At 36.0% G+C, this 27,024-nt stretch overlaps 1 protein-coding gene across 1 annotated transcript in view; it reads right to left on the reverse strand.

The window, feature by feature from the left end:
* Positions 1-5,543: 5,543 nt before the first annotated feature.
* Positions 5,544-27,024, reverse strand: part of LOC150089459 (uncharacterized) — an 86,033-nt gene continuing 64,552 nt past the window's right edge. The window contains exon 6 of the mRNA XM_090368608.1: positions 5,544-5,832. Within this exon, the coding sequence (XP_090224734.1) occupies positions 5,686-5,832 (147 nt within the window). The 3' untranslated portion in view covers positions 5,544-5,685. The remainder of the gene's footprint in view (positions 5,833-27,024) is intronic.

Below are 27,024 nucleotides of genomic sequence, written 5' to 3' on the forward strand. Positions count from 1 at the left end.
AATTAAAATATTTTGTATCACTCCAATTTGAATTTATCTTCTTTCAAGTTATTCTTTTGGTCTGGATTGTTATATTGAAATTACTTACAAATAACCTTTCAAAAAATAACAATATACAGGGTGTCTCAAAAATATTGGTACAAACGTTTAGAAAGATAGGTAACATCTAAAGGAATGTGAATCACACAGAAGCCCATAACTGGAAATGTCACGGGAAAGTATTAGCAGAGGCACAAGAAGCAGAAACGACACAAGACAGTAATTAGTGGCAAACATTTATTTCACATATTAACAATGGAGTATGAGATGGATGCATTTCATGTTACAACAGATGCTCGAAGGTTCCACCATGAAACACTTTGCATGCGTGACACTGATGCAGCATGGATTGGCGGACATGGTCGAACACACTTGGAGTTTCTTTGACAGTAGCAGCAGCGAAGATGAGTCTCGCCACGAGATCCATTTCCGTCACCACAGGCGATTCATACACGATAGATTTGAGGGCCCCCACAGAAAGAAATCAAGGCTCAATAAATCAGGTGAGCGTGGGGCCAGGCAACGGGTCCACCGCGGCCAATCCATCGACGCCCAAAACGCCTTTTCAAATGGTCACGAAAACACCTTCCATCATGGGCAGGCGCCCCGTCATGTTGAAACCAAATGTTGCGTCTCACATTTGCTGGAACATCGTCAAGTAACCCTGGTAGAACTTGTTCAAGAAAGATCCGATATTTAGCGGAGTTCATGCAGGATGGTAACGTGTATGGGCCGACTAAGCAGTCCCCGACCATACATGCCCACATTTATTGCAAAGCGATGTTGTGCCGCATGGGGGCGCACACTGTGCGGGTTGTTGTGAATCCACACGAGCATTATGCTGATTGAACAAGCCTTCCCGAGTGAAATAAGCCTCATCCGCGACCAAAACATAGGCTGCAAAATTCAAGTCTTGAACACTTTCTTGGCGAAACCACTGCACAAAAGCCACACATGCAAGATGATCTTGTGGGAGCAGTAACTGAACCCTTTGGAGATGAAAAGGGTGTAAGTAATTTTCATGCGACACGCTGTACACTGCAACGAGACACTCCTAAGGCAGAGGCAACGGGACGTGTGCTGGTAGTGGGATTATTCTGGACGGCATTCAACATACTTTCTTCTACAACGGGAGTTCGCATCGAACGTGGCCTGCCCGCACTACTCCTGTTACCTCTAAATGACCCATGATTGCACAATTTTGATGCACACGTGCAAACAAACGGTGGTCCGATACATGTCTGTCTGTCTGGGAAGCATTCTCCATAAATTCGTTGAGTGGCTCGTCCATTGCCCTCTGCTAATCCATACACTAGGTGCATGTCTGCCAGCTCATAGTTCGTATATCGATGCATACTCTTCGTGCAGTGCTACTGCTTGAATGAGTAATCCAGAAATTTTCCCTCTCACGAACTGATGAACAGTGCAGTCTACCGACTTACAGTGACGTTTCCGGTTATGGGTTCCTATGCGATTCACATTCCTTTGGATGTTACCTACCTCCCCTAAACGTTTGTACCAATATTTCTGAGACACCCTGTACAAAGTTTTTATATACTGGAAAACTATGGTCTGTCTAACCAGCTGGATGAAAAATTGAATGAATTTTTTGAAATTACAAAATAATGAGTTTTGTAACTTCTGTTCTAGCCACCAGGTGGCACCAAAATAATTATGTAAATTGGAAGGGGATTTCTGTACAAAGTTTAGTCCCAATTCAACCAATAGGTGAAGAGATATTTGAATTCAAAGGGCACACCAAAAATAGTCCAAAAGAGCCCATATCTAATTTATATTTCGATGTAGTGGTATGAGAATAATGTCCACTCATACACTATAGCACTTTGAGGGTCTTATATTTTCCATTTCAATTATATTATTTTAAATTATTCTATGTAGATGGCACTACAGACAAGATGGCCGATACCAAGAAAGTTTTCCTACCAAAAACATGAATAAGGACTTCCTATTGGCTTCTATTAAGTACAATGGCTGCCAATGCCTTTCCTATGTGACTCTATGTTACACGACAGGTAGTCAGCCATGTTAGTCTACCATGTGCTTTCAGAATTACCATTGAAAGTCTATGGAGAGATCTCATTAAAAAAAAATTTACAAGTCTGTAAAGTTTCATCTGCTTATATCTTATCAACCTTATATCACCAAAGTCACCAATACTTCGTAAAAGTGAGGTGACAATCGACCAAGAGAGGGAAGGAACAAGGTATTCTTGTATTGTTTGCAGCCTCCAGGGTTACCCCTATATACCGATGTACCATCTGTAGGTTATTTATAGCCGGCAAGTGTGTGTAAGTAGTGTGTAAGCCGGCCTGGAGTCTTGGCAGCCGGGAGGCAGGGAGCAAGCTATTTGCGTCCCGACTCCCGTCCCTAGCCACGTGGAGGCGCTCCAGGAACTATCTAAATGACACTAAGTGGGATTCCAACAAGTGGAATCCCGGTTATAATAAATAAGGAATGGGGAGGAGAAAGTGGGAGAAAAGAAAGCAGAAGAAGAAAAGAGAGCAAAACACTCTCAGGAAAAAGAAGAAATAGGAAAGAGGAAAACACTAGTTGGAAAATCTAACAAGCAAGAGAGCTTGAAGAGGTACAATTTTGAAGCCCGAAGGCTTGTAATTTTGAAAGGAAGATTCCCCTAGCCGGGAAGGAAGCCCAACCTGCACCGACAAGGGGAGAAAGAAAAGTCTCAAGGAAAGAACATAGGTAATGTACAAGTGGCTATTAGATAGGTACTTAAAAGAATAAATAAGAAATACTTATGTCACCGATATGAAACATAGCAGTAAACATATTAACAAATTACACTGCATAAGCAGAGAGTAAAATATACAATATTTACAAAATAAGTAATTAAAATCTTAGCTGAAAAACCAGTCAACCAAGAAATTAACAAAAATAGTCAACCAGAAGAAATGCAAATACATATATACAAAACACAAAGAGACAATTAATTACAAGCAACAATAATCCAACAAACAGAGCTCATCCAAGGCAAAGATATGCCAAAGGCAAAACCAATGAATACTGTACAAATAAATTAGTTAACTGAATCAAAAGCAATTCTAAATTTAAATCTAAGTACAACAAATCAAAATCAAAATAATAAGTTAAGTATTAAATAATAATTAATGAATATGCAGAGAAAATGTCTCTGCACAAAGTAATCTAATCTATATTCATATGCACATAGCCAGCAATTTTTTTTTTTTTTTGTGATACAACAAAAGCCTAGCTTCCTTGAGATGTCTGGCCATTCCAGTTAACAGTTTCATAAACTCACAGTAGGCAACAATTTCATTACAACTGGAGAATCTCTTCAAAATCTCATTTTATTTTGTAGTTGCAAGTTCCACAGTACAGAATGGATAATGTCTTACCCTCCATGATTCCAGTCACTGGCAATAATAAATTACGATATATCATAACTTATGGTAGATATGATTTATATAAGTGACAACTAAATTTTTATAGAAAGAATGAAAATGATGCTGTATATTACTTGTATACCCAGCATCAAAATTAGTTCATCCAGCAACTCACAATTAGCTGTCAGTAACCATGCAAATAACTGCAATAACAGGCAAACAATGTTGTCAAAAAAACTGCATAATTCTGAAAATGCATAGACTGTGAAACATTAAACAAGGAATTACTGTATCACCAGAATAAATAGCTTCCTTGAGATGTCTGGCCATTCCAGCATTAACAGTTTCATAAACTCACAGTAGGCAACAATGTCATACAACTGTAGAATCCCTTCAAAATCTCATTTTATTTTGTAGTTGTGAGTTCCCCTCATTAATTAGAAATCTAACTGTATTACGTATATGAATACGTAGCACTGTATTAGAAATCTAACAGATTTCTAATAACAGTGCTACGTATTCATGCATACTGCAACAACTAGAGAAATGAACAATGCAAATCTTTCACAGCATGGGTCATATTCAAGACTCTCTCTCTCTCTCTCTCTCTCTCTGCTTAAGTGTTGTAACCATATCCTCATGAATTGGTCTTTGGCATTAGTCCCCTTTTTCCCCCCCAAATATTGAATGCCTGCACAGTGACTGCTGCTGTTTATCTTTCCTGATTCGCACAACTTTATTAACTTCAGGACCTGTAATTAAAAAAATAATAATAAAATATGTTAGTGAAACTGCATGGAATTTGGTGGCCTGGTGGTTATTATTTGAAGCGTTATACATTACGTACAGAAAATGTTAACGCTCTACCATTACTCTTTCACACTCAGGTCGCAAACTTTTTAAAACACTCCTCAAAGTTTGTGAATTCCTTCACAAGTTTCCCTACTTGTACATTCTGTTGTGAAAGAATTCACAATATGAGATGGTGTGTAATGATGCTATTGGACTACCTGTTCAGATATAAATATTTTCACAGCTTGAAGCTTTATGCTCTAAACTTATTACGGAATTTAATTCCTTACACTTTTTGGCATCTGTGTAAAGTCAAGCCAAAACTAGGCATGACTCTGCAATATGAAGAGAATCTGAATTAGTAATGACATCTGAGAGTCAACTGATAATAAACAGCAGTATTAGCATTAGTAGAGACATATGATGTAAGAAAGCAAGTTTATACAGCATCAGCCAAAAAAAAAAACCTTCCCAATTCACCCATCCATTTGTTCCAAATGTTTGTCTAGTTCTGCCGTGAATTTATTTAAGCTATCAACTTCCACAACAACAGATGGAAGTTTGTTCCAGCAATCAACTACCCGCTGGCTAAAGGCAAACTTCTGCACATTTATTCTACAACTGTCTTTCCTCAATTTCAGTTTATGCCCCCTCAGGTTTATAATCTGAGCAAGAGGAAGAATCCCATCAGCACTGAGCCTGCTCAATCCATTCAAGGCCTTATACACCACAATCAGATTGCCTTGCAGGTGCTTAAGCCTTTCTTCATAAGAGCACCACTTTGTTCGCCTAACTAGTCTTGTTGCCCTTCTCTGTACTCGTTCTAGCAACTCTACATTCTTCCTAAAATGAGGCTTCCATACCTGTGCGCAGGACTCAAGGTGTGTACATCCCTTCTGGGAAAGCATCACTTATACAAGAATGCATCAGCATGGCAACTTATGAAGAAGTTCACAATATGAGATGTATAATGATGCCTTTTATGCAAATTCTGTTTGTTATTTAAATAGCAATAGCTATGTACATAACAATGTTACTGTACTATACAATGAAATATTTAATTAATCCAACCTAGATTCTAATACAGTAGCACAACTATATTTCAAAAAAAAAAAAGGCAGAATCAAAAGGAAACTTTAAAGTTATACACATCATACTTTTATTAAGACAGTATATAACACAAGGAAAATTTTGGGATTAAAAAAAAGCTACTCTCTTATGGATGTATATAATAGTGAAAAGCAGTCCATAGTGTAATTTTTAGCTCCTACCTACTTTAGACATAAAAACAAGTTATTCATAGACATCTAAATCAGTAAATAATCATCCTTCAGGTTTGAAAAATCAACTTTAATTTATTTACTGTTTCATCTGTATGAAAATTTTAACTCCATAAATTGGCATTATAAAGGAAATTATTTTACTAGTGATTTACCCTATTTTTTCAAAATAACAGGATGTGTTTCTCTGGTTAATGATCTGGCAAATTAGGCAGCTTTAATGTCATAACAGAGTCCGTTGTACCAACTCCTAAAGGTTGCAATATTAAACTTAGCAGAAGAGCAAGGGTTGCTGCTACAGTCTCAGGTTTCTTTATATAATCTTCATCTGGCATCATCTATAAAATTCATTCAAATATGAATTAAATAACATCTGTAATAAATTCAATCTTACCATTCTAAGCAGTCATTCTTTGCTACCCTAAACATTCAAATTTAGCAAAATTAGTAAGCGGTAAAAATTCGGTAAAGATGATTTGCAGTGAAAATCAATAGCAGTACATAATTCGTATTATTATGGTCATTGTCCTTTTAAAAAAAAAAAAATATATATATATATATATATATATATATATATATATATATATATACACACACACACACACATATATATATATATATATACACATATATATATATATATATATACACAGTCAGACCTCCATGTAATAAAATCGATCGTTCCCTTGAAAAAATTTTCAAAACATATTTTGTTATAAAGAAATATGACCTTTTCAACAGTGAAAGATGCTGTAAATTCAGAAATATAGTAAAAGATGGGGGAAATAAATCAGAAATAAATGGGAATGAATAAATTTTCTAACATTTTAAAATAATTTATTAATATATACATATTAAGGAAAGACTACTCACGTGATGCACACCATGTATTAGTACACTTTTAAGAATTATGTCATAAAATATTTGGTTTTTTTTTTGTTGTACACTAGATTTTACTGTATATCGTTCATAAAAAAATTGTTTAAACATTCAAATATATTTTCTGTTACATTTTCTTCCCACTGAAGGCCTCAATGCAAAGTTTCAAATGCTGTCAACATTTCTTGTTTGAAAGGTTTAATAGTGCTATTGCCCCCATTGTCTCTGTGCCTTGTTTTCATCAAACTCATCACTGATATTGTCACTAGTTCTTTGAATACTCTCCAAAATGTGGGAGTCACTCGGATATTCAGCTACTATAACATTATCAACTCCTAAAAATTCATCAAGAACAATTTCTCCACTGATCAAACCTTGCTTGGAACTCTTCCCAAGATTGCTCAATGTCTTGTAGTAGTTCATCCCTCTCATTGCTGTTAATTAGAGTTTTAGCAAAACCTGCTTTTGCAAAACAATTCTTAATCATGTTTCCGTCACATCTTTATTCCACAATTTTGCCAACTCTGATAAGCACATCCACAAATCTAAAATAGAATCTACAGGTTGGTTGGTTTCTTTTCTCAGTATAATCAGTATGCACCTTTGGTATTGCATTTAAAATCCTTGGCCCATTGGCTGCAGTTTAGAAACATCAGGGTTGTTTACTTTTGCCTATTACCAAAAGCTTCACTTTTTCATTACCAGCCATATTTACACCAAATAAGAGTGTATTCTCCTCTTACTATTTTTACCACCTAAACATTTATACACTTTAAAAGTCAGTGTCTTGTTCAACAAACATTTAAAAAATAGACATGTTTCATCAACGTTGAATATGTCTTTGGGCTCGTAGTCTTCCATAATTTTTTTTTCAAAACTATTTCTTTCCAATGGGTACAGCCTTCTTCGATTACAATCCCACTTTCACCAGAAATAACTTTGAGTAATCCACAGCGCTCTTTAAATTTGTCCAGCTATCCATAACTGGCTTGGAATGTTTTATACCCCAGAAAAGATGCATTGCATACTCCATAGCTTTTTCTTTTATTAATGGCCCTGATATTGGCAAGTTTTGGTCTCGAATCAACATCCACTTAATAAATGCCTCATCTACATCTTCACAAAGGCATAATTTTGTACGCTTCCGACTGGGTCCCGTTTCCTCAAACAGTTTTAAAATCAGAACAGTTTTTCAGAACGGTTAACCCACTACTGGTAGAAATACCAAATTTTAAAGATTTTTTTTTTTTTTTTTTTTTTTTACAGAGAAAACAGGTTGACCAGAGTCAATGTATGCTTTGGGAATATGCCTTAATCTTTACCTATAGCTGTGGACACACACATAGCAATTGACCAGACTGACTTCTTGGTACAGTAGTGAATGAGCTTCTTTTTTTTTTTTTTTTTTTTTTTTTTTATGTGAACCCCAAACACAAGAGGTATTAGAACCTATGGTACTTAGTACCGTGCTTGGGTTGGAGGTTGAGAAGACGAAAGAAGATATTTGTTGACATTGGAATTGAACTTCTGTAGATTGCAATTTTCAGGAAATACATATGAAGGAAGGTTGTTCCAGAAAACAGCAGTTGAATGAATAAATGAGGAAGATGAAAAGTTGGTTCTGTGGGTTTGAAGATGGACAGTAAATGGATGTTGCCTGGTGGAGGCACGTGTTTGGACTGTTTTGAAAGAGAGAGCGGGAATTATAGAAGCCAATTCAGAAGAACAGTGCCTTGAGGTCCTTGAGGTTGTCACAGACATTCTCTCAGATATGCCAGACAAGCTGTACTTGCTTCCCGGGAGTCTAAAACGATGATGGAACTGATATTTGGGTGACACTCAAGTCAAGTGGACCCAATTTCGGCGAAGTCCAGATGGTCTGTGACAGCCAAATCCTCTGCTTGCACCTTCACGATGGTGGGACTGTTAGTAATCCTGGGTATAACCTCCATGCACAAGTACATGGTGGGTGACCACCCAGGTGTGAACCAATGTAAGCAGGGGTCGAGGTGTGGCGCCCACACCACATGGAAAAACACCACCCCTCTATGTTACCAGGCAGTACTAGGTGGTAGATGACTCTCATCAACCGGTGAAATAATGGTTGATGCTTATAGGAGGCTTGAAGTGGTGGAAACCCTGTTTAGTCTCTAGAGCTAAGTTCCGGTCAACCCTTCCCCATCTCTTCCATCATGCAGTATGATTGATGACTTTTGAGGTTATGATGAACTTCATGGTGAGATCCAATATTCCTTACATTTCGAGGGTACAGCTCTAAAACGGTGTTCGCAGGCCAGCCGGCTAGTTAGTACACCGGACCGAACCTATTGGTAACTCTCTAGGAGGCTTCTGGATCAGCTAGTGTATAATCTTGCTACCTCTACTCTTGACAGATAGTGACTGGAGAGAGTCCGAGTAGTGTGTATGCAGGAGGCATTGCCGAGGCCACGTTATGTCAAGGATCTGGATATATTCTTACCACGTGTATGCCATATCCAAAAATTTCATTACTTCATACAGCATGTCCCACCCACTTTTTCTTACTATTGAATATACCATGAACTGTCAAACTAATAGGGCAAGCTTATCTGCGAAAAGATCTAAACCTCCCAAGCACTTCCTAATTCATTTCATAAATATACGTGGTCTCAATTCTAATCTCAACGATCTCTGTTTCCACTTGCAGTCTGCCAAACCCCATGTACTTTTTCTGACAGAATCTCAGTTATCGGTTGATTCAACTACTGCTCATCTCAGATGCTCGAATTATTCGCTGTATGATTCCTTTCGCCTCAAAGGTCGTACTTGTGCATATGTCTGTTCTGATATTCCCTGTCAGAGACTTGGCAATTAGGAATCTCCTCTCTTTCATCTTCTCTGGCTTAAAATCTCTCTACCCCATTGTGTCAAATTCATCTGTTGTCTCTACCGTTCTCCCAACTCCACTAATCACTTGGAACTCTTTGACTTCCTCTCTTTGCAACTTGACTTTCTCCAGTCCAACTTTCCTAACAGGGAGGTAATTTTCCTTGGTGATTTTAATGTTCACAACTCCAGCTAGCTTCCATTTTCTAGTCACACCAACCCAGCAGGTCGAGATGCTGAGGCTTTTGCAATTACTATTGACCTAGCACAGATTGTTCATTTACCTACAAGAATACCGGACAATCATAATCATACAGCCAAAACGCTTGATCTTTTTCTCACAAACAACCCTTCTAAGTACATGGTCAAAGTGAGAGGTCCTTTAGGCACTACAGATCACAACTTGGTGATTGTCTCTTCTCCAATGGAACCTTTATCTCATGGGTATTCCCAACCTCGTGCTGTTTGGAATTACAAGAATGCAAAATGGGATGACCTGCGAGACTTCTTTTCTTCTTTTCCTTGGTCGGATTACTGTTTCAAAACTTCTGATGTCAACGTTTGCTCAGATCGTGTCAGTGAAATTATTCTTGCAGGAATGGAATCCTTTATCCCACACTCCACTTTAATATCTCGTCCTTTATCTAAACCTTGGTTTTCCAATAAATGTTCTAAGGCTGTTCAAGAGAAGAATGTTGCATATCATAATTGGCTTGTTTCTAATCAATTAATTCTTCAGTTTCATTTTCTGCCTACACCAAAGCTCGCAACAATTGTAAAGCAGTTATTAATCAATCCAAACTAGAGTTTGAACAGGCAAAGAGTAGAAAACTTGCTTCTTGTCCTAATGGTAGCCGAGCATTCTGGTCTCTTGCCAAAGCTATTGGCCGCAACTTTTGCCCATCTCTGCTCCCACCTCTGTCAAAACCAGATGGTTCTGTTGTCACTTCAGCCAAGGATAAAGCTGACCCGCTAGCATCCCATTTTTCTTCCAGCTCATGCATAATGATCTTGGTAAAACACCTCCCACCATTCCCAACACGCTCCATTCAATGCCTCCTGTGGTCTTCTGTCAAAAGGATATCAGAAGGATTTTGATGAATCTTGATGCTAAGAAAGCTCCAGATCCTGATGGTATTTCTCCACTTGTTCTCAAAACCTGTGCTCCTGAACTTACTCCTATTCTTTGCCGCCTTTTTTCACTTTCTTATTCCAAAGGTGTTTTTCCTTCTGCTTGGAAATTTGCTCATATCCAGTCAGTTCCTAAAAAGGGTGACAAATCCCTTCCATCCAATTATCTTCTCATTGCAATTACTTCTACTCTTTCTAAAGTAATGGAGAAATCAATTAACCGCCAACTCTTAAACTACCTAGAACCTTCCGTCCGATCAACGATCGCCAGTATGGATTCCGTCAGTGTCGATCCACTGGTGATATTCTGGCTTATGTTACCCATTTATGGACTAATTAAATGGAAAGGTTCGGCGAAACACAAGTAGTTGCTCTTGACATCTCAAAGGCTTTTGTTCATGTTTGGCATAAAGGTCTTCTAAACAAGCATCCATCTTATGGTTTTCCAACTGTTTTTAGTAATTGGTTATCCAGTTTTCTCTCTGATCGCTCACTGAGGGTGATGGTAGATGGCTCTCTGTCTTCTAACTTCTCCACTAATGCCGGTGTCCCCCAAGGTTCAGTTGTTTCCCCCACTCTTTTCCTCTCTAATATTAATGACCTTCTTCCATTGACTGGAAATTCTATCCATAGTTTTGCCGATGATAGCACATTGCATTCCGCTTTTCATTTTGAGAAACCTTGTCCTGCTCATTCAGCTTCAACTTCTCAAAAATCTGCTACCAATTTCTTAAATGCCAATCTTCAGGTAATTCTCCAGTGGGGCAATGACAACTTAGTTGATTTCAACCCTTCTAAAACTCAGTCTTGTCTTATATCTCGCAAAAAGGATTCTTCTGCTCCTATACTTATCTTTAGTGACACTCCGATTTCTAGACAAAATGATATCTCTTTTGGGGATTACCCTGACTTCTAATCTCTCTTGGCACAAGCACATTAGAAATATTGCTTCCTCTGCATCTAAAAAACTTGGTTTGCTCTTGGCGTTACTTTTCTTCCAAACAGCTGCTCACTCTGAATAAATCGGAAATTCTGCACTGTGATTGGAGAGTTTCCTCCTGCAGGGTTTTATAGGAACCAGTAAATTGTCAAATGTTTTAGCTCTTAATTCATGGAATTAATCTCTTTAGCTCTTAAAAGCTAAAGGGATGAATTCTTAATCCTTTTAGCTCTTAATTCTTGCTTTCTACAACATCAGCTTTATTGCCAAAAGGCCAGAGGAGCGAACAATGCATACTTAGGTCTCTCGAAATCAGTTCGTTAAATGAAAATTTTCTTTGTTATACAGAAATTATTTTCAATGTAATGACCAAGGGGGAACAAAAAGGTTCGCTACATAGAAAAATTTGCTATATGGAAGTTTGTTAAAGAGAGGCTCGACTGTATACATATATATATATATTTTTAGATTTAATAAAAAGCAAAGATGAAAATTTTTTTAATGGAATTGCAGTAAAAGTATGAAGAGTCCCAGATCAGATTAATGCCATCAAATTATTCATTAAATATTACATCAGTCTGTAAAATAATTACTATAGTATGTAAGGTAAGGATTGAAGATAAAGGATTTGAACAGTGTTTAAAGTACAATATTGTACAATAAAAGCTATACAACAGAGCCCTAAGGTCAAATTAATAGAATAAGCTTGTATTATGCATACATAGTTAGCCTTTAGGCCAATAAGAAAGATAAGATTTTAGAATAAATGTATTCATTATAAAAGAATACCCAGTGAGCCATGAGGCCAAAGAACTTAGATAGCCTGAGCTAGTTTAATTAGTTATACCCTATAAGTAAACAAATAATTAATAATAAAATAAAATAAAAGCAAGTAAAGTAAAATCAAATCTTGAGTCAAATTACTGATATTAGGATACACTGAATGGTACGTTTACAAGGGCTAGCACCATTCAAAACATACAATCAATAATTTGCAAACGCTATCTGTTTCTGTTTGTTTTCTGCTAGTTCAGCTATGTCCTAATGATCTAAAATTACCCAAATGTTAAAAATTATATTAAAATTTACAATAAATTTAAAAGCAGCTATGTCTCAATAATAGTAAATAAGCAAAGTAACAGCTAGCCTGACATATAGTTTTGAAACAAATAATAGAAAAAATGAGAGCCAACAATAAATTTCACGTGGGTTGTGATGTATTTGATATATCAGTGTGGAAAAAAAAAAAAAAAAAGACTTATGCTGACATAAAGGGAAAGAAAGTAAGAGTAAGGAAAGCAATAGCACCTCAATCTTCCTCAGATTACTCTAATAGACCTTGAGGTATAAACTTTAGAATTAGAAAGCAAAAAAGCAAAGAAAATAGCGTCTAATAAAGGTACTTCGGATATACCAGGAGAGTAACTGCCTGTCCCTTTAGTAAGGGATCCTGGTATTACAGTAAGAATAAGAATTTTAAGGATAGTCTGCATTAGGCAAAACTGGATTATGATAAAGAAATATCAGTTGTAGAATTTTAAAGGTACAAAATTAAAGAAATAGTGAAATAAAGAATTACCAAGAATATTATAATGAAAATAATTCAACCCGTCTGCAATAATAATAATAAAATTGCTTCTGATTTTTCATGGATCAAGGAACAAATTAAAACAGAAGGAATAAATAGGATGTGAAGCTTACCACCTTATCCCAATAGAAACAAGGGCAAAATGAATTTTAGCCAGTGTTACCTACACTGATGAGACAAAACATTATGACCAGTGCAAATTAAAGCAACTGCAGGTGAACTATGGCAGGTGCGCAGTTCAGCACATGGTATAAAAAACACCTGACACTAAGCTCTGTTAATCAGTGTTACTCTTGTTCTTCAGATGGGAAAGGCAGTGGACTTAAGCGAGTTTGACAAAGGCCAAATTGTAATGGCCAGAAAACTGGGTCAGAGCATATCCGAAACAGCACAGCTGGTGAGGTGCTCATGGTCAGCCGTGGTTAGTACAGTGAAAGCTCTCCCGGATGTACATGGCAACAGAAAGGTGAGAGTGGTGCAACTCGCCAGCAATTGGAATGCTGGTGACGGGAGTAATGTGTCACAACACACACAATACATCGAACCCTGCTGAAAATGGGGCTGTGTAGCTGCAGGCCTCTCTGAGTGCCCATGCTAACCATGGTCCACCACCGACAGCACCTACAATGGGCATGCAAGCATCGAAACTTGACCTTGAGTGACTGGAAGAAGGTCATCTGGTCTGATGAATATCGGTTCCTGTTGCACCACATGGACGGCCGGGTACGCATGCGTCATTTCCCTGGGGAAGTGATGGTGCCTGGATGCATCGTGGGACAAAAACAAGCTGGCGGCAGCAATGTTCTGCTGCAATACCCTGGGTCTAGTCATCCATGTGCCAGGCACTCTAACGTCTACTACCTACCTAAACATCAGTCTGTGTGGGTAGCACAGTGGTATTGTCACCATCCTCCCCATACCAGGTGGAAAAGGCCTGGGTTCGAATCCCATCAATGACACAAGGAATTTTAATGGGCTTTTTTTTACTCCATGGCTGAATTAGTCGGTCTCAGGCATAGATAGCAAGGTTTTTAACCCCAGAAACGGGTTTTTCGTCTAGCAACACAAACAAATTGAACATAGAGAACACACAATTTACACATAATACACAATGCACAGTAGATAAACTTAATTATTCGAGTGGCCTAAATATAATAGTTTAGTACTTTGTTACCTAAACATCATTGCTCATCAGGTACACCCTTCCATGGCAACAGTCTTCCCCCCACTGGCAGTGCCATCTTTCAGCAGGATAATGTGCCATGCCACACCGCCCGGGTTGTTTGACACTGGTTCGTGGAACATGAGTTAGACTTTTAGGTATTGCCCTAGTCTCCAAATTCCCCACACATCAATCCCATTGAGCATCTGTGGGTTGTGTTGGTACAGCAACTCCGATCTGCAGTGTCTTAACCACGGACCTTACAGAAGTTAAAGGATCTGTCGGTTACGTGTTGGTACCAGATACCACAAGACACATTTAGAAATCTTGTAGTGCCCATGCCTCGCCAGGTATAAGCTGTTTTGGCTGCACGTGGAGGACCCACATCATATTAGGTAGGTGGTCATGATGTTTTGGCTCATCGGTGAATTATAAAACAAAGAGAGATAGCAGCACCCCCTCAGTTCAGGTAACTGGAGGACAAACTAAAAAAATACTTGAATGGCTGAAAATTATAAAACAAAAAGATAGCGACATCAACTCAGTTCAGGTAACTGCAAGACAAAATAATAAATTATGGTGCTAGCCTTGTAAACATACCATTCAATGTATCCTAATATCAATAATTTGCTTCATTATCATCATTTTATTTTACTTACATTTATTTTATTTTATTATTAATTATTTGTTTATTTATACGGTATAAATAAATAAACTAGCTCAGGCTATCTAATTTCTTTGGCCTCATAGCTCAATGGGTATACTTTTATACTTAATATGTTTATTCTAAAATCTTATCTTCTTTATTGGCCTGAGGTTAACTATGTATGCATAATACAAGCATATTCTATTAATTTGGCCTTAGGGCTCTACTGTACAGCTTTTATTGTACAATAAGCTTTCGATGCTAAACAGTCATTCTTGCCAATCTAATTTTCCTTCATTCTGCCTTCACTTCTAAATTTAGTAAGAGGTGAAAATTTAGTAAAGATGATTTACATTGAAAATCAATAGCCTTACCATTAGAAAGACTTTTGTGGATTTATTGGTTGATTGTTTTCTAAAGCAGCATGTTCGACAGGCAACTAGAGGGAGTAATACTCTTGATTTGATTATCAGCAATGACTCTTTATGCATTAAGAATCTGCAGATAAAGCAAATACTAGGTGGCAGAGACCACAGTGTGCTGATAAGGTATTTACTGAAAGATGTAACTACCATCAGGGGTAAAGGGAAGAGTTTTTGCTTTCATAAAGATGACTACAGTAGTCTCAGTTTTTAATTTCTTTACAATGGTATCAACTGATGATGTTACCAACAGCAAATGCTAAATGGGAAGCATTCAAAGAAGTAATCTTGGAAGCTACTAGGCTTTTAGTCCCAACTAAGTAAGACTGTTCAAGGTTTAGACCTAAATTTAGACCTAAATGGATGGCAGATGTACTAATGAGATTGTGGCAAAGAAGAAAAATGCATGGGATGCATATAAATTATCAGGTGACACAGAAGACTATGGTAGATATAAGATAGTCTGTAATGAAGTGACAAAAGAGGTTTTTCTTTGCAAAGGATGCAAAGAAAAACAGCAAAGACTTCTTTACTTATGTAAAACTCGAGAACGAAGGGATGAAACAGATTAGTCCACTTGATATTGATGGTTCGATGATTGTTGATGAACCTGCTGAGGTAGCTGACAAACTGAATGAGTATTTTGCATCTACGTTCACACATAAGGAATTCTGTAGGGAAGTGGAGGTAAGAAGCTGATCAAACACTAGCAGGGAGCTAAATGATTTTGTAATAACTGAGAGCAAAGTGGAGGAGAAATTGTGGAAATTGAACATAAAAATGGCATATGGGGTGGACAGAATCTATCCAGTTATATTAAAAGAGGCAGCAAAGGAAGTAAGCAAACCCTTAGCTATAATTATAAAAACTCCCTTGTACTCATGGTAAATCACCATGGACTGGAGATATGCAAATGTGACCCCAATTCATAAAGGGGGAACAAAGGGTGACACAAGTAATTGCAGACCTGTTAGTTTAACTTCTCTTTTGGGGAAATTAATGGAGGCACTAGTAAAGAAGCACTGCAGGATCATCAAGACTGCGGTTATAGTTCAGACACAGCACGAATTTGTTAAAGGTAAGTCTTGTCTGACAAATTTGATTGGATACTATGATGTGGTCACAAAGGAACTGGATGCAAAAAATAATTTTGATATCATATACTTGGAGTTTTGGAAAGCTTTTGATACTGTTGCACATGGAAGCTTACTGGAGCATTATGGCATTAAGGGCAAGTTGCTGCAATGGATAAAAGGATGGTTTGAGTGGGAGAAGACAGAGAATGGTAATCAATGGACATTGCGCTTCGTGAACTAATGTTATTAGTGGAGTCCACCAGAGTTCAGTGTTCTTTTCTGTATTATCAGTTATCAATTACACTGATGAAGGTATATCAGGGTTAATGTCTAAGTTTGCAGACAATACAAAGGTTGGCATGGTTGTTAATGACAGTAATGATAGTATACTACTGTAACAGGATCTAGAAAGGTTGAGCAGATGGGCTGAGAGGTGGCAACTGAAGTTTAACATTGGCAAATGTAAAGTATTGTATATGGGTAGCATTGAACCCCCAGATTAACGGTGCCAACTGTGTGGTATTACACTGAGAGTAGCAGAGAATGAAAAGGACCTGGGGGTTATTGTGCAGTCAGATATGAAGTTTCTTGAGCAGTGCAGACAGGTTGCAAGAATAGCTCATGGTGTCTTGTTAATGATATACAGAAATTTTGCTAACAAGGATAAGGGGGTGATTGTTCTCTTGTATAAGGTAATGGTTAGGCCACACCTTGAGTACTGCATAAGGTCTGGAGGCCTCATTTTAGGAGGGATGAGGCTGGAACGAGTACAGGAAAGGGCAACGAGATTGGTGAATGGAACAAAGGGTTGTTTAACAAAGAAAGACTTAAGTTCTGCAAATTGTAGTGTCTGGAGACTTGGCACCTGCGAGGTGATCTGATTGAGGTGTATAAGGCCTTGAATGGTTTGAGCAGGCTTAATGCTAATGGGATTCTTCCTCTTGATCAGATTAGTCGCCCAAGGGGACATAAATTCAAATTGAAGAAAGACAGTTGTAGAACAGATGTGTGGAAATTTGCCTTTAGCCAGCGGGTGGTTGATTGCTGGAGCAAACTTCCATCTGTCGTTGTAGAAGTTGGCAGCTTAAATAAATTCAAGGCAGAACTAGACAAACACGCGGAGTCAATGGATGGGTGAAATGGGAAAGTCATCATTATTTTTTTTTTTCCCTGATGCTTTAAAAGCTTGCTTTCTTGCATCATATGCCTCAATTAATGCTATGCATAATATATGTATGCATAATACAAGCTTATTCTATTAATTTGGCCTTAGGGCTCTATTGTATAACTTTTATTATACAATATTGTACTTTAAACACTGTTCAAAACCTTTATCTTAAATCCTTATCTTACATAGTATGGTAATTATACATATACAGTAAACCTTCGCTAATGCGGTTACAGTTATATATATATATATATATATATATATATATATATATGCAAAATTCTGTCTAAAATTACCATAAAATCTTATCATAAAATTACTAATTTCTGTTCCATTAGCGCACTTTCTCTATTTCTCCCCCATTCTCCGTGACCAAGTGTGTCTTATTTCTAAGATTCTCCAGTTCAATGTTTAGATGTGAATTGTTTGAGTAACTCTCAATTTGTGTTGATTGACTGTGCAGAGAGGGACAGAACATACATTACATTGTCTTGTGTGTTGTTCAGAATCGTTGTTGACTCTTGAGTTGGACGGATGTCATTGCTTATATCGCTTCATTTGCGTACTTCTTTATACGTATCTACATACATACATAAGTTAACATATTATATATATGTTATGGGTTCTAAAGAATTAAAAAGTGAAATAAAAAGCAAACACTACTTTAATTATCATTAATAAACTCAAAGTGATAGAACAACTTGAAAATGGTGTTCCTGGAAAAAAAGTTGCTGAAGAATTTGGCATTGGCCAATAGGCTGTGTCAGATATTAAAAAACAAAAAGGATCTATAAAGACATTTCCTTTAAAATTCAATGTGGGGAGTGATAAAATCAGTGTATCAAATAGACAGACATTAAAAAAACCAAAAGAAGTGTTGCTGGAAGAATCTGTATTTAAATGGTATGCCCAGTAACAAGTGGCATTGGTGTGTGATGCCAATGCCACCTGATAAATGTATAAAAAGAAAAAAGACAATACATTTACCTATCTATCAATGGAAAAATGTGTTGTCTTTTTTGTAGTTTTTAAATAAAGGCTCTACAGTGATTTTTTTTTAAATTTATTTTCATCAGATTCATCAAATTTATTTTCACTACTTATATCATTAATTTTTCATTTATAACCTCTCACCCCAATTACTCCGGATTAGCAAGGGTTTGCTGTATAAATATATATAAACTTACAAATTTTGTTGTCAGATAATTACTAATTTTTCTGCTTTCACTTCCAAAATTAGTAAGAGGTAAAAAGTAAAGATGATTTTCTTTGAAAATCAATAGGAGTAAATTTTGTATTTTTGTAAAGCCATTAATAATAATAATAATAATAATAATATTATATATATATATACTAAATAGATACGTTATAGTGTAAAGTTAATATCTTTAAAGTTTGAAAATCCATATAGCCATAGTCCTGCCATATCTCCAGTATACATGAAAACCAAAATATAAATCATATTAAGTAAATTAATAAAATAATAAAATAATAAGCCCAACACAGGAAAATTATTTTGCAAGGAACTTTGTCGAGGGCTAAACCCTTACAAAATAACCAACCCATGCTAGACTGAGCCATCGGTTTCTGTTATCATCTGCCTGTATACTAAAGCCAAAATAATATAATAGTGGAAATGTGGAATAATTTAGTATAACATTAACGTAAGATTTGAGACAAATGTAAGTCTAGAATGCCAAAACAACAAGTGTCGTACCGTAATACATAACAACAATTTATAAATGATACAGGCTGGATGATATTTAGCCCGACCGATCGCTACCACATTATAAGCACAACTGAGTAATTATTAAAATTTTTGCTGAACACAATTTAGCATAAAATTTTGCAGAAAATAGCTAATAAAGCTAACCGAAGGAGAACGGAAAAATGTATAGTAGAGCAATAGTACCTCACTCCCCCTCGAATTACTCTAATAGTTCGCGAGGTATGAAAAAGTCAATTTATCGATAGTACATCGGATATTAACCGGGAGCGTAACTTCCCGACCCTAAAAGTAGGGATCCTGGTTAGGTAGTAAAGGCCTGTAAAAATATATCAATCGAATAAAAAGAAAAAGAAGAAAAAGAAAAAGAAGAAAAAGAAAAAGGAAAAAACGGAATGGCTAATTCTTAATAAAGTTTACTTTAAGTATGACATAAATAATGTCAGATAAAGTCAAATTGTCAGTAATGCTAAGATAACGAAAGACGGAACCTGTCAGATAAGGTCGAATTGTCAGTAATGCTTAGAGAACAAAAGAGGGGACATGGTAAAAACCCCGTAAGGAATCTACCAAGCATACTTTACCGTAGCCCAAGGCGGGAAAAACAAAACGCCTGCAGCAACCTCACTAGACTTATATAACTACAAAGCGTCATGCGCCACCTAAGATTTGTCAAGAATTAGCCGGTGTTTTTTGGATGAACAAAAGCATAATAGCGCCCTCTATAATAGAGAAAACAAAACCAATAATACTCAGATGTAGAAGAGAAATCCTAGTATAATATAGAATTCATTCCTACTGTAAAGAACCCATATAGGTACCACTTTTCTAAGGCGTAAGCTATATATAGCGAGTTCAAAACAGCAGTCCCTAGTATGTACATGTATATACAAAGGCTAATTAGTACACCACTCGCTATATCTATACCCTATATTAAAAAACAATAATGATTACATTAAGACCACGGCAATATCCAAAATGTATATAACAGTTTAATAAACTGCCTGCCTAATATTTTCGATAATTTCCAACTGGTTTAAATTATCGTGGTACTTTTTTAGTGCTATGGATAAAGCAGTACTCATATGTTTCAAAATGAAATTATATGGGAAACCGTTATCCAATAATTTATGCTTAAGATCGATAAGCGCATATATAACATCACTTTTATTATTACAAATATATACTCTTCTGATAGTTTGTGTCACTATAATGTTTTTAAGTATACGTACAGAGATATTAGTACCCCAACGGGTTAAGTCTATAGTTTTGAAATTGAATTCTTTGCGTTTGTCAAATAGCTTGGTAGATAGTGTATTATTATTAATCTGAATATCTATGTCCAGATATGCTACTTTAAAAGGGTCACCGTTGTTAGTGACTTCTAGAACCAACTCCTGCGGGTAGTGTTTAACCGCTTCTGTAAGAAAGCTAGTATTGTTGAACACAATTAGGTCATCAATATATCTGAACATATGGATATCTTTAACAAAGTTGTTTTCAAAATGATGCAGATATAAGTTGGCGATGATGCAGATATAAGTTGGCGATGAGACACGAGCTACTCGCCCCCATGGCAATGCCAGCATGCTGTATGAAAATATTACTACCATTATAAATATAGCTGTTGGAAATACAAAGATTAATCAAGTTATCCCAATAATTACGTTGGCAGGGTAAAATTTGGCTATATTCTGTAAAATAATTATTTAACACCAATTTTAGACTATCATGTGGGATGCTAGTAAATAAATTTTTGAAATCATATGTATTTATATGTTTGATGCTATTCATATTGTTCTTAATAAAGGTTAAAATAGGTCTATTGTTATTAATAATTCTGGAGGAATCTATAGCCTTGAAAATCATGCTGAGCAATTCAACTAGCTTACTATGTGGGACTTTTATGTGGGTCTGCAAGGATTCTCCTTATCGTTATCGTTATCTAATTACATTAAATTTCTACATCTTTTTATATCAATATTTTTGTTTTCGCTATATTAAAGTATAAGGATACTATTATGCTAGTTATCATACTCTGTGAGTTTGGTAAGATATATAGTCGATGGTTAACTGTATTTCCCCCATTTTTTAGTTATTTTTACCTTATAATACTATCATGAGTTACTACACTTTGAATAATCATAAGATACTACGTCGGTCGCGTAGGCTAAACTGTACCGCGGATTCTACTATGGCTATGAGTGATCCGATAAGTAACCAAAATAGCCATGTTGCATCTAATGTATTAGGCTTACCAAGTAACCGCCCGGTTAATGATACTATAGACAATAACTTACATTTGGACACGAGGACTTTTGCATCGGAGCTATACTTAAAATTCAACAAATGCAACAATATGAGATGTCAAACTTGCCCGGCCATGAACATTAAACATGTCTCCCATAATACCTATGATCCGGTTTTCTGCCATTCTAGGGGAGCTATTTACCTAATTACATGTAATACGTGTATGGCTAAGTATATTGGACAAACAGGAGGTGAATTACATATTAGAATTAATGGGCACAGATCCCATATTAATAATTTTGTTAATAAAAATGACATTGAACTGCAGCACTTCCAAACACATAGTTTCGATAACATTTCTATTACTATATTAGATATTGAACATAGACACAGCATTAGATTACAACGTGAAAACTGCAATATTCTTAAATATAAAACCCTGTACCCTTATGGTCTCAATAGTTTGTTTAATGGACGTAATTATAATATTGGTAGTTTAGATACTTGTGTTTATAAACTTTTTCATATGGCTAATAGATCCCAGCCTAAATTGCCACGTAGTAAGATGAGAAACAAAGTTTTTAACAATACTGGTACTGGCATTCAAATGCGCACTAAGCATACTTTAGGAAAATTTACCGACATGCTGGATACTTGGGATAAAAATGTTATAAATATTAAACTCATACATGATATCTTATTCGGCCTCAAGCATAGCAAGTTAAAAGCCTTAGAAAAAATTAACCAGACATATTCACTTCGTAACCAGCATCTTGACCACTTACTTAGGGATATTTTTAAATATCGTCTATGTAATAAACCTGTTATCCATAACATCTATATCAATATTAAATTCAGTAACATTATATTTGACTACTTACCGTTAAAGGAGATATTAAATAAACATGTTAGCAGTTTTCCACTCAGTAATAGGAATATAGTAACTAGGTTTAGTTACAATAAACCTTTTGGGCTTACTGCTTGTAATTATAAGCAGCTAGCCTGCAACTTAGATAATGTCTACCAGGATGCTATTTGCTACTGCCACTTACCACAATACCATGATTTCGTTGACTTACATCATGGGCATGTAATTACTGGTAATCTTAACCTGGTTCCTCACCAGGAATTGAGATCTGTTCTTTCCTACGGTTTTAAATACAGACCTAACACTAGCCTTAATGCTAATCTTATAACCAAACTAATACATTCTGACCTTATGCATTTTTGCCTTAAATTGGCCTATAAGTTTAATTTACCACTAGAGGCCTTCTATAATTGGCTAGTTCTTACTAATAGCGATTTTAAACAACATATATTTAGTATGCTTTTACATAGGAAGCATCATACCATTAGAGATAGCAAAAGATATAATATGCAGTTAATCAAACGACATTTAAAGGAGTTACAGGATATATTTATCATAACAACTATAGATAAGGCCGCTAATAATTACAGTTTCATCTGCAAAAAATTCTATGCCACACTATTATACAATGAACTACATAGCAGTGCTACATATACTAAATCTAACTGTAACCTTGGTACTATTACCAAAAAGCTACTGGCTATACAAAAAAGGTTAAAAATTAGTAACTATAATACTAATTTTCCGTATTTGTATGGTATTCCCAAGTTTCACAAATCGCCTATTAGTTTCAGATTTATTACATCTTGTAGAAATAGCTACTCTAAAGTCCCACATAGTAAGCTAGTTGAATTGCTCAGCATGATTTTCAAGGCTATAGATTCCTCCAGAATTATTAATAACAATAGACCTATTTTAACCTTTATAAAGAACAATATGAATAGCATCAAACATATAAATACATATGATTTCAAAAATTTATTTACTAGCATCCCACATGATAGTCTAAAATTGGTGTTAAATAATTATTTTACAGAATATAGCCAAATTTTACCCTGCCAACGTAATTATTGGGATAACTTGATTAATCTTTGTATTTCCAACAGCTATATTTATAATGGTAGTAATATTTTCATACAGCATGCTGGCATTGCCATGGGGGCGAGTAGCTCGTGTCTCATCGCCAACTTATATCTGCATCATTTTGAAAACAACTTTGTTAAAGATATCCATATGTTCAGATATATTGATGACCTAATTGTGTTCAACAATACTAGCTTTCTTACAGAAGCGGTTAAACACTACCCGCAGGAGTTGGTTCTAGAAGTCACTAACAACGGTGACCCTTTTAAAGTAGCATATCTGGACATAGATATTCAGATTAATAATAATACACTATCTACCAAGCTATTTGACAAACGCAAAGAATTCAATTTCAAAACTATAGACTTAACCCGTTGGGGTACTAATATCTCTGTACGTATACTTAAAAACATTATAGTGACACAAACTATCAGAAGAGTATATATTTGTAATAATAAAAGTGATGTTATATATGCGCTTATCGATCTTAAGCATAAATTATTGGATAACGGTTTCCCATATAATTTCATTTTGAAACATATGAGTACTGCTTTATCCATAGCACTAAAAAAGTACCACGATAATTTAAACCAGTTGGAAATTATCGAAAATATTAGGCAGGCAGTTTATTAAACTGTTATATACATTTTGGATATTGCCGTGGTCTTAATGTAATCATTATTGTTTTTTAATATAGGGTATAGATATAGCGAGTGGTGTACTAATTAGCCTTTGTATATACATGTACATACTAGGGACTGCTGTTTTGAACTCGCTATATATAGCTTACGCCTTAGAAAAGTGGTACCTATATGGGTTCTTTACAGTAGGAATGAATTCTATATTATACTAGGATTTCTCTTCTACATCTGAGTATTATTGGTTTTGTTTTCTCTATTATAGAGGGCGCTATTATGCTTTTGTTCATCCAAAAAACACCGGCTAATTCTTGACAAATCTTAGGTGGCGCATGACGCTTTGTAGTTATATAAGTCTAGTGAGGTTGCTGCAGGCGTTTTGTTTTTCCCGCCTTGGGCTACGGTAAAGTATGCTTGGTAGATTCCTTACGGGGTTTTTACCATGTCCCCTCTTTTGTTCTCTAAGCATTACTGACAATTCGACCTTATCTGACAGGTTCCGTCTTTCGTTATCTTAGCATTACTGACAATTTGACTTTATCTGACATTATTTATGTCATACTTAAAGTAAACTTTATTAGGAATTAGCCATTCCGTTTTTTCCTTTTTCTTTTTCTTCTTTTTCTTTTTATTCGATTGATATATTTTTACAGGCCTTTACTACCTAACCAGGATCCCTACTTTTAGGGTCGGGAAGTTACGCTCCCGGTTAATATCCGATGTACTATCGATAAATTGACCTTTTCTTTCTTTTTGCTTTTAGCTTTCCTCTTGCCTTTTTTTTCATACCTCGCGAACTATTAGGGTAATTCGAGGGGGAGTGAGGTACTATTGCTCTACTATACATTTTTCCGTTCTCCTTCGGTTAGCTTTATTAGCTATTTTCTGCAAAATTTTATGCTAAATTGTGTTCAGCAAAAATTTTAATAATTACTCAGTTGTGCTTATAATGTGGTAGCGATCGGTCGGGCTAAATATCATCCAGCCTGTATCATTTATAAATTGTTGTTATGTATTACGGTACGACACTTGTTGTTTTGGCATTCTAGACTTACATTTGTCTCAAATCTTACGTTAATGTTATACTAAATTATTCCACATTTCCACTATTATATTATTTTGGCTTTAGTATACAGGCAGATGATAACAGAAACCGATGGCTCAGTCTAGCATGGGTTGGTTATTTTGTAAGGGTTTAGCCCTCGACAAAGTTCCTTGCAAAATAATTTTCCTGTGTTGGGCTTATTATTTTATTATTTTATTAATTTACTTAATATGATTTATATTTTGGTTTTCATGTATACTGGAGATATGGCAGGACTATGGCTATATGGATTTTCAAACTTTAAAGATATTAACTTTACACTATAACGTATCTATTTAGTATATACATAACGTCCGATGTAATGTTCGATCGTTTGATGGCATTAATTGGGTGTTCTATATATTACACTTTAACTATAATTTTACATCTTTACAACCTAAACTCAGTAATATTATGGATGCTTTATATATATATATATATATATACACAGGGTGTCTCAAAAATACACGGCATAACTTCAGGAATGAGTTCCTCATATGTAGACAATAAAAATATTTTATATCAACATAGTTCCGGAAATGCTTGGTTTCCGAGTTTGGAGGTCTGTCTATGACACTTAACTGTTCACATCACCTTATAGTAATTGTTCAAATGTCCGCCTTCTGCTTGAATACAGGCCTCACATCGACGTCTCATGGACTCACGAAGACTATGCCAAATTCCTGGCATGTTTCGTATTATCTCACAACCTGCCACAATTCGACTGCAGAGAGTTTTCACATCAGCTACCAGAGTCGAATACACCAATGACTTTAAACGACCCCACAAGAAGAAATCTAGTGGGTTTAAATCAGATGAGTGTGGAGGCCAGGCAGTTGGTCCACGCCTCTACTTCAGGAGTCGTAGAACTTGGTAGTCCTGTGTCAGGAGCAGGAGGTGTAAAGGTCCCATGTTCACAAAGGCCGCAATGGATACCTTCAATCGTTTTCCTGTATGGACATCTTCATTCTGGGAACCTTTCGTGGTACAAACGACGAGCCTCCAGAGCATTGCCGTTCGCCAAACCGTACATATCCGCTTGCTCCTGATTTGAGTACATGGTCGGAATAGAAAACCACCAGATTCTGTCAGTACCTTGTGATAAAGGAAATAATCACCTGCGGGAGATAAGAAATTCCAGTTAATAACTCGGGAACCAAGCATTTCCGGAATTATGTTGATATAAAATATTTTTATTGTCTACACACAAGGAACTCATTCCTGAAGTTATGCCGTGTATTTCTGAGACACCCTGTATACATGAACCTTTAAAAAAATAAAATAACTTTCAAAATTCTTTAAAAAATATACGAACTTACCAATTTTCTTATCATAAAATTACTAATTTCTGTTCCATTAGCGCACTTTCTCTCTATTTCTCCCCCCATTCTCCGTGACCAGGTGTGTCTTATTTCTAAGATTCTCCAGTTCAACGTTTAGATGTGAATTGTTTTTTTTTATGTCAACATTGCCAAATTATGTTGCTTAAGTCATGATAGCAACAGTGAACAAATAGAACTTTATTGGTGATATCACAGCTAATTGTATGTTACTTAGGCCTGATGTAGCCGAGTTGTCATGAGCAAGCACGTGCTCTTTGAGTGGATCGGGGTTGACTTCTAAATACGATTAATGTTTGTACTGACGATTTACTGTAAACTCCACTGACCTGGTGGTCATGCCAGATTATAAACAAGAATTTTTTTTTTTTTTAATTAGCTGCAAAAAAGGCAGCAGCACATCTTCATGTAAGTATGGATTATTCATTCACATTATTATGTTGAGGTAAATTACACAAAAAAAAAAAAAAAAAAAGAAAGAGAATAAACATGAAGAATTTCGAAAGTCTATCAGCAAATAAGATTCTCAATCTTTCAAAAGATGCATGGGGTATTAGCAATACCCTAGGTCGGTGGAAGCAAATAATCTAATCATTGCTTGATGATTTTCGCACCAAAATGCATCCTACTTAAGTGTTTTATATTTTAAATATAGTTTTCAATT

Source organism: Mastigoproctus giganteus, chromosome 2 (assembly GCF_048544385.1).
Source record: "Mastigoproctus giganteus isolate SK-2022 chromosome 2, ASM4854438v1, whole genome shotgun sequence".
Classification (NCBI taxonomy): Eukaryota; Metazoa; Arthropoda; class Arachnida; order Uropygi; family Thelyphonidae; genus Mastigoproctus; species Mastigoproctus giganteus.